At 38.4% G+C, this 10,115-nt stretch overlaps 1 protein-coding gene across 1 annotated transcript; it reads right to left on the reverse strand.

The window, feature by feature from the left end:
- Positions 1–321: 321 nt before the first annotated feature.
- LOC137487208 (uncharacterized) lies at positions 322–7,442 on the reverse strand. The gene is made up of 3 exons (XM_021478096.3): positions 7,294–7,442; positions 6,301–6,364; positions 322–2,537 (listed from the first exon to the last, which is right to left on the reverse strand). The coding sequence occupies exons 2-3, from the start codon at positions 6,315–6,317 to the stop codon at positions 947–949; spliced, it is 1,608 nt and encodes a 535-aa protein (XP_021333771.2). The 5' UTR covers positions 6,318–6,364; positions 7,294–7,442; the 3' UTR covers positions 322–946.
- Positions 7,443–10,115: the final 2,673 nt, after the last annotated feature.

Below are 10,115 nucleotides of genomic sequence, written 5' to 3' on the forward strand. Positions count from 1 at the left end.
CTGGATGACTCTGTCCAGGTCTGCAACTGCTTTGAATGGCCAGATGGCCTATGGTCCAATTCTGGGTATTAGCAAGCTTCTCCCGGGACAGCTCGGTCCTTTGAGCTGCATGAAGAGGTCAGGACAGGGCTGCTGGGGAGTGGAGGTTTATGGAGAAAGTTTCATTTAGTCACTAGACTATATCATACTAAGCCAGTGATCAAAAGTTCTCTAATGCTGTGCCTATGCTCCATCTATTGAGCCTGAATGTATGACTAATCCTGGTCAAACATCAGCCTAAACAATCTAAAAGATTTAAATGATTTCAGGAGATATTAGAGTTAAACAAGACTTTTACATTTATTTGTCAGGCAAAGATTTTCCATTCCAATTCCCATAATTAAACATAATAAGCCATTCAAGATTGTACAACATCAATTATTCAAACATACATTTAAGAGTTAGAGATTAATACCTGACTGTGTAGAAGTACATTGCAGTATATAAATCCTGATGCAGAGCTCAGAGACTCACAAACTGCAATGGGGTATCCTGACTACAGAATCCCACAGACACTTCTGCCCGCTTTGACTAAATACTCAAATTATCATAAATTCAAGACAATAAAAGCTTCACCAAAACTCTTGCCTGGTCATGAGTTGATGTGAAGACCATTTTCCCTGGAGTGGAGCATCTGGCAAAGATCTTATCAAAGTCAAAATCCAAATTAACTGAAATAAGGGAAATTGTAAAATTACAGTGAAATTAGGACCGTTTTACCAATCACACAAAGACATTTAAAATGACACCAAACATGAATATAAAGCCACAAGATACACCATATATTACAAACTTGCTCTGGTGGAGAAGGTAAAGTCCAGGGCAAAGAGGGGGGCTCAGCATGCATAAGCGAGACAACCTGAACAACTGGTTTGGTAAATTGAACCATTTTCTTCTTTGATCTGATTTATTCCCCACTAAAGAACATTTTTTCAAGTCCAGCTTTCAGGTAACTCAGAGCGTCTTTATTGGCTTCTTCAGCTGCTGCTATTCTCCTCATCTCCTCCAGCTTTTGAACCCATTCTTCTTTCCCAGCCTCCCTCACTCTGGGAACAAAGAAGTCCAGATGCTGGAGGGTGAAGGCAGAGTCTGGTTTTAGAGCGATCTGAGACAGATGCTTGATGGTCTGGTATGCATGAGACAGAAGATTTGACTTTTGGTCCTCAATGTCCTTCAAATCTTGATCAAGATCATCCATTATAACTGAAAACTTATCAAAATCTTCTTGGGCTTTTTCCTTTTCCTCTTTAAAACTGTCAAAATCTATTATCATGCTTGAGTTTCTGATTATGTATTTCTTATTTTCTTTGACATGTTTGCTGTGGTGGCATTTTCTTGTGCACACTGTGCAGAAACCATTTTTCATGACTTCACATTGGCTGGGATTAGAAACCCACCAGCATTCAAACTCATGACAGTTTTCCTCACAGACGGTGCAAGTTGTCGCCTTTCTGTTCTTCCAAGACTTGCTTTCAATGGGCACCTTCAATTTGACTGTCCTTTTGACTTTAATGCTGAAATTTGTGCGCATTTCAATCTTTTTCTTGTTCTGTTTTATTGCCTCCTGAATTTGAATTTTTTCAGACCTCTTAGACTCTTTCTCTTCAACTCTCAGTTGTAAGTTGCTGATGGATGCTTCAAAATAAATGCGGTTGATCAGGACATCTAAAGTCAACTCTAAACTACATCTGTTCTTGTCTTTCAAAGAATCAAGGAATTCTTTCATCTCATCCATGCTGTTTTCCCAGGCCTCTTTTTGAGCACGAATGTAGCGTTTCTCATTATGTCGAGGTTCAGCCTGACGATTGTTGAACAAGAAATGAACAGGCTGACCACTATTGTCTCGTCTGCAGGGGATTTTAGCTTTATTAATGGCACCGAGGACATTTTTAGGAGGAAGACCATCAGAGTGTGTGATTAAAAACACGATGTTGTTCACAATGTCTTTCCCAAACAGAGACAGAATTGAGCTGATAATGTAGTGTTGTCTGTCTGAGAGACGATTCTTGGCCGCTTGAATCACAAAACACACAGCATCGACTTCTCGAACTCCATCGTTGTTCTGAAACAGAGCAGATAAATTCTCCGCAACTTCCAGATCTTTCTCCAGTCCTCTAGTGTCTCCGTAACCTGGAGTATCAATGATGGTGAGAGAAATGGGACTCTTCACTGGAAAGACCTCATACATGGTGATTTCAGAGGTTTGGGACTCTGATTGATCTCTGACTTCTTCTTCAGTGATTTCATACCACGTTTCTTCCTCAAATGTCACTCCCAGCAAGTAGTTGACCATGGTGTTGATGATGGTGGTCTTACCAGCGCCAGTCTCTCCCACCAGCAGGATGATTTTGCTTTGCCTAGTGACATCTTTTTTTTCAAAAGTCCATTTTCGGACTTTCCCATTTTCATCACGTATTTTTCTTTCTGTGTGTAGACGGAAGAGCTTTGGAGGACCTTGCTGAATCAATGTTAGTCTGCGTGGTGAAGGGCGGGGCTCTCTGTAAAATAAGGAGAAACATTTTTCAGAATATTATTTATAGCCATAGTTATTACATTTATCATAAAAAATACAGCCGCTTTATGTTGCATTTTAACATAAAAAATAATTATCAACAGACACTTAGGCAGCATCCGAAAACGACGTCTTACTTTCAAGTAGAACACAACAAAAAGTAACACTCCTAAAAGAGTAATGAAAAAAATTATCAGGATAACCAGATTAATCTTTTTGCAATATTCTGAAGTGTGGGTAGGGTAGAAATGTCTACTAAATAGCATTCTAATCATTTCTGTCTAAATAATATTATTAAATTCATAGTGGCCACATGCAGCAATAAAACAAGTTTTACAAACAAATTTTTGGCCTCTCATCCACAATCAGCAATAGTCCAATCAGATTAATTCAAGCTTAGAATAAATAGATGTATTTCGCCTTCTGACTTATGTTAATTTTGGAAGACCATATACTAGGAAGATACCGAGCCATTAAAAGCAATATCTACTCATCACCAGAATGCCAACCAATGGAGACTACACAACACCACCAGCATGAGCTCTGCTCTTCCAGACATGGCAGCAGCGGCACAATGCCCCACAGCCCTGCCAGGAATCGGACAAGTAGCCGAGGCTCCAGTGAGAGGCTGCAGGCCCATGTGCATTACCACAGCTCAACGCCGTCAGAATTCAACAACCTCAAGCCATCGACTACCTTCACCTGCATAACGCCCAGCCCCCCTCCACACTCCTATCACCCATAATCCCATTAACCCCCTCATACATCAATACAATTTCTTCAGCCTACTACCAGCTCCAACTCTAATGTTTATCCCGTACCCGCCCACTTTCCTCCCTCTAGCATCACCTCTTTTTTCCTTCTTCCTCCCTTTACCAAGCACTCACTTCCAGCACTGATCCAGCCCAACATTCCACTGTTTCTACACAAATTTCTACCGCACGCCCCCCTTTCACCCTTTCACCCTGTCCACTGCCACACCCCACCCCTCCCGTTTCTCTGGAACCACCCCCAGTCTCAAATGCAATCAAAAACCTCATATTATCAGGTGCTGACATTGACCTCACCACACTCCTTTCGCCAATCACACCCCCTACGGCAGAACGACAGGTCGATTTCGGAGAATTCACTCTCACCCTTTAAATCATCCACCACCATTCAAACTCAAACTCTCTCACTAGCAGAATTGTATGTAGCTTTTTCTAGAAAAAAATACCAAATGGGTAACTCATCTAGCAGAGCAAAGGAAAGTGTTTGCATCTCCGTGTTAGGGTGAAAGGTGCAGCAAGCGTGTTTCCACTCCGAGCCAGGTTTCCTAATTTTTCCACCTAGAGATTATGCAATCTTGCAAATGTATTAGGTGTCTCACAGCCCATGGCTCTACAGATGTCTGCTAGAGAGGCACTAGCCCCTTTCACACATACAGACCTTTCCGGAAAATTGCCGGCAATTTTCTGGAAAGGTTGTATGTGTGAACAGGTCCTTTTTGAAAATACCGGTAAATTCGTTCTGGCTTTTTACCGGAAAGAGAAGTTGTAAAATTACCGGCAATTTGCCGGAATGCTGCGCTGTGTGAATGCAGAAGGAAGATTGCCGTAATAAGCGCGTGCATGTCAAGAACGTGCTGACGTGAGACGTTTGCTTTAGCCAATCACAACAGTCAGACGCATTTACGTCCGCGCGGTTTGTAAAGATAAAAGCCTTTGACAATTTTTCCAGACACATTTAGCTGCTAGAAGTTAGTCAGATCACGTTTATATGTTCTTCTTAATGCCAACTGTGTAAATAATCATCGATGAGATGCTTATGATAAGCCGTTGTTTGTTTATCTTCAAGCTTTGCGTGTGCCTGTGATACAGCCTATGATCACCTGCACACGCACATATTATGAACATCTCGACATGCGAAAGTGATCCTGCGAAAGTTGTTCACAATATTGATCATCCACAGAGTTTGTAATTTAGTCAAATGTTTACAAATACAAGCGCAGCCGTTTAAAGCTCATTTGTGGTCAGAATTTACCGGTATTTTGGAATGGATGTGTGAATGCTCTTTTCCGGAATATTTCCGTAACGTCCTCGCCTGTGTGAACAGCGCTTTTTTCAATTCAATTCAATTCAATTCAATTCAGCTTTATTTGTATAGCGCTTTTACAATGTAGATTGTGTCAAAGCAGCTTCACATAAATGGTCATAGTAACTGGAACCGTGCGGTTCAGTAACTGGAACAGTGTGGTTCAGGTTTTAGTGTTTAAGTTCAGTTCAGTTCAGTTTAGCTCAGTTCAGTGTGATTTAATCATTACCGATAATGTCGTTCCGGAAATTTTCCAGATATTTACCGGTATCACTGTGTGAAAGGGGCTACTGTGTGCTAACACCCAAGAGGAGGCGAAACTCCTTGTACAGTGTGCTTTTACTCTTGGGGGGCACAGCTCACCCTGGCATTGATAAGCGAGGGTGATGGCATCTACTATGCCCAGCATGCCACCATCTATCGCGTTATGATGAGTGGAGATGGCAGTAACTTAAACTTTTAGTGTGAAGGGGACAGCCTTCACTCCAGTTCATCATAAAGAAAGAAAAGCACAACCCTGATCTGGCAAGTCCGAGGGTCTTCTCTGTGAGATGTACACCATTCGTCAAACAGACTCCACTTTAGAGTGTAGGAATGCCTCATAGAGGGTGTTTAAGCCTGAGTGGTGGTGTTAACCATCGTTAAGTGCTCCGCCCCCCCGTCTAAGGACCACACGTAGAGGCTCTGGGTGTGGGTGCCAGATGGTGCCCTGTCCCTAAGAAATGAGCTGTTTTAGGGTAAATTTACTCTTTATTGAAACTGCTGTTTTATGACAACCCAGTGAAATGCCCAGCAATGGGAAAATAGACCTAGCTCAACTGCCACCGCTCGCATTGTCCGTAGTGTATGTGTGTGAATGAGTGTGTATGGAGGTTTCACAGTGATGGGTTGTGTCTGAAAGGGAATCCGCTGTGTAAAACATTTGCTGGACAAGTTGGCTTTTCATTCCGCTGTGGCGACCCCTGATTGATAAATGGACTAAGCCAAAAAGAAAATGAATGAATGTATACTGCATATTGGGTTCATGCTTGTGTTTGATTAGTTCACCCAGAATGCAGTGTTTCATTGATGTCAAACTTTAGATCAATTTTTTTTTTTTTTTGCTGAAAAATGCCTCTCTAGATTATTTTACTCTATTATTCACATACACTGTTGAATCGGATGATGAATAATGTGAAATAAACCTGAGATTAAATACTGGATGAGATGGGTGAATAAATGCCATAGTCAAAACACTGTCAACATCACAATCACTTTTTCTCTGATTGATTTGTTACTAGTGAGGTTTTTTTTTACAACAGCCACAGAAACAAAAGTATATTATAAAGGCAAGGGTCAGGAGTCCAACAAACACTGATATCTACAATAGTGACTAGACCAAACATTAATGCTTGAATCGGCTAATGTTTTTTTTTTTGTAGATCAGTTTAATCATCCTCTGCTGAGACCTTTAATGAGAGATTTGATGTACTTTTCAGTTGTTTTGTGGCTGCATGTTGTAGCTGCTGTGTTTTATTGTTGCCTGTGTGCCAGTAGGAACTGCAGTAAATCACAATTAGATTGACAGTTACTATGGACAGATGAACTTAAAGTTATAAAGATTTCAAAAAGATAATTATAAGATAAATCATACATTTTCAAAAAGCAAATATTACAAATGAAGTACATCAACTTACGTTACACTCATGCTCATCGCTGGAATGAATGTCCTCACAGAAATCTTTTGTCTCTCTCTCCAGCCTGCTTACAGCAAAACAGTGAAATCATGATACATGGGAAATAACTGTATCTTGCCTTTTATTTTAAATGCCTTTAAGCATTATTAAAGATGCATTTTTGGGATGTTTGCACATGATCACAAACAGTTGCACATTAGTTTTTTTTTTATTTTATTTTTTATAATAGCCATGTTAATAAAGGCTTTTACATTTTTTTCACTTATTTTATAAGTGCCTTAGATTGATTATTGTTTTGCATGCTGAAAGACAACTCATTTATTAATGTAAACTTATAAATAAATAATAAAAGTCCCCCATCCACCAGTGTTTTAAATAATCAATTGTTAAAAATGTTCATAAATTGTACTGCTTTGCAGGAAATGTGTTTTGTCTGCGCTGAAACTAAAACATTGACCGATCACAAATTATTGTTCAGCATGTTTTTTTTTTGTTTTTTTTTTTGTGCTTTTTATTTGTTTGTTTGGTCAAATTGACAAACTGGAAAAGAGTAATAGTGTTTATGATTTATTTAAGGATTCATTCACAGCTAAATCAGTAACAATATTTTAACCTCTTCCTAAATGTCAAATTAAACACATGAGTTTCCTACAGACTTTTCTGAAAAGCATGAATTCAAATGTTAAATTTTATGTACTATTAGATCACTACTTTACTACTGCAAGTTATAAAATGTGTCAAAGCAAATAAAATTCGTAGTCTCGTAGAATTTTAAAACCTACAATGGGTACATATTGTAAGTTTTAAATTGCATGATTAATTTAATATATAATGCATATTTGAGCATGTCAAAGTGCTTACAAGAGCAAAGTCATAACAAAAAGGCTCTTCGAAGCCAAACTATTTTATAAAATCAGTGCCAAACTTTTTAAGAGTAAATAGTATTCAACTGCTCATAACATAAAGAGAAGAAAATGCAGATGTTTTTCTTACCTTCACAGAGAAAACAGGACTGTGAATAATCCAGAAGTGCAGAGGTACTGATTGTGTTTACTGATAGTAAATCTGCTTAAATTTGTCAAATAATAACTGCACTTGAAGATGCTTCTACAAGTATGAAACCATGTTCATGCTTAGTGATTTTAACCCCGGAAATGTTGAGGAATTTTATTAGTATTTTATGAACTCAACCTTTGCACAGTGTATGAATTCTGAGAATTGTTTGATAGATAAGATTAAACAAATTTGCTCAGTCTTTACTGGTTTTGATATAACTTTTATTCAGTTTATTTAGAAAACTTGTTCTAAAATAATTTCAGTGTTCTTCATATTTAATAATTGGCAACAGGACAATCTTTCCCTGATCTGCAGGTACAGCTGCAAACACCTTTTTCTAAGCCTAAGCTCTACCCAAGCTAATTGAACTACAGAATCATAAACAGAATCATAAAGGAAAAATAGAAATGTGCAAAGAACCAAAGGTTCATTCTGGAAGATATTCAACAGATTTATAAGAGCTTTGAATCATTTCACTTTTATAGAGAGTCCAAAGTTAACCTAGCAACAATCCAGATGTACAGTAAGAGAAAGGGGTTATGAAATCTGAAACATAAAACATATTGACAGTCATACAAATGAGTAAAGTGAAAAGAGTAAATAAGGCTAAATACAGCTGCCAAAGAAGATAGTAAATGTACTGTATCATTTTACAGTACAATCATGGGAAGTTTAGATAATCTTCTGGAAGAGACAGACAAAGTTGGTTATGGGCATAATGAGGGGGAAACCGGAGCACCCGGAAAAAATCCACGCTAACACGAGAAAAACATGCAAACTCCACACCAACTAACCCAGCCGGGACTTTAACCAGTGACCTTCTTGCGCTGAGGTGATTGTGCTACCCACTGTGCCACTGTGCTGCCTTTTTTATTATAGGAGTATGTTCTGTTTTATGTAAACTTTATAACGGCTTTGGCAATACGTTTATAACATTTGTCATGCCAATAAAGCAATTATTGAATTGAATTGAATTAAGAGAGAGAGGGTTATGGAAATGAAACTTTTCACTTGTGGACTTACTTTTGATTCTACTGTCATTACCTTTATTCTTTTTTATGTATTACCATTAATCTATTTTTATTAATCTATATTTATTTAATTTAAATCTGTGTTTTCTCTGTGTATTATATTTCATATTCATATTTGTTTGCAATACTGCCCTTTTTGTCTTGTTTGTAGACAGCAACTCTGCACTGCTTCAGCAATTCAAATGTACCGTTATTTGTCATGTCAATAAAGCACCTAAAATGTCAAATGTGAAATGAGGGCGTACTCACACTGTGCTATCCGAACCGTGCCCAGGCCCGTTTCCTGGATCACTTGAGAAGTGTGAGCGCTCTGAAATGGGCTCAGGCACGGTTCACTTGGCTGGTCCTGGCCCGGTTGGAAGAGTTGTGCCAGAGGCTGAAGTGTGAAACAAAGCGCACCTGAGCCCGAAACTAAAGATGAGACGAGACTTTTGCTGGGCTATTTCATATGGATTTATTAATCATTCTTACTGTTCACTGAACGCAAGCTGTCATGGATTATTAAAGACGCAAACCCCTCACTGCACAACAGCTGCACCTTCAGCAAACCTCCTAACTCCTGACTACTACAAGCTGAGAAAACGTCAGATGAATATGCCACTGCAATTAACATTATTGCTGAATAGATCTAATATTTACACATTTGCTTGAGGAAGTAATGATGGGGGTAGTTACATTACTATTATTATTTTCCATAACATCTATGCCCTTCTATAACATTAGCTGACGTTAAAACTAACAGATAGCACTATAGCTATTTATTGATTAGCAATGTTATGCCATATCTTTCAACGTTGAATGTTAAAAATATGGGACAACAAATAGCTTTAAATGATAGAATACACAGCAAACATTAGAAAATATTGACAATAAAATAAAAGGTTTAACCTATTAAAATAAATGGCCTATACAGAATTTAAATAAAGCAATAAAATCTACTTCACTTTTGATTGTATTTGCTTATTGATTAAAGTTACTATAGTGATTTAGTGAAGAGCAGCTAGTTAATCTCTCATTGGGTTTTGTTCGATAACAGAGGTGTTCATGTAAGAATGCAAAGATCTATAATGAAGCATTTGACTACTTTAGTAACTGTTTGTGCACATTTAAGAGAAAATTTGTTGTGTTTAAAATAAAAAACGCAGGACGAAGCAAAAAAAAAAAAAAAGAAGCACTCTTCCGATGGTTCCTTAGAAAGAGCTCCGTTCTACACGAGCTCTCCCGGCTAAACGCATATTGCAAGGGCTTAAACAGAGCAGTTGTCGTAATGTCGAGCAAAAAAAAAAAGAAAAAGCCAGCTGTGAAACACAACCAGCGTTAGAGGTTTTTGAGTTATTGCTGTCTATCAGTGAATGTGTCCGGTCTATCAAAAACAAAACCAACTTAACCGCGCTCATTTCTGGCGCCCCCCTGGATATACAGCGCCCTTAGCATTTGCCTATATTGCCTATGCCACGGGCCGGCACTGCTAGGAACTAATGTAATTTTGTTGGCTTATAAGTAAAACAAAATGAGTATTGCAATAAATCGTTTTAATTTTTTTCTCCTTAACCTCTTACTGTTCCTATTCCCTATAGAATAAAAAAATGTGTCAAGCCCTGAGAACTGAACCAACCCGAAAACCGTGTTAAAAAACCGAGGTATGTACTGAACCGTGGGCTAACTGTATTGTTGCATCCCTAGTACATAGTGTGAGTACACGCTGAAAGAGAGACATTTTCATGTTTT

Source organism: Danio rerio, chromosome 7 (assembly GCF_049306965.1).
Source record: "Danio rerio strain Tuebingen ecotype United States chromosome 7, GRCz12tu, whole genome shotgun sequence".
In the NCBI taxonomy this organism is placed as follows: Eukaryota; Metazoa; Chordata; class Actinopteri; order Cypriniformes; family Danionidae; genus Danio; species Danio rerio.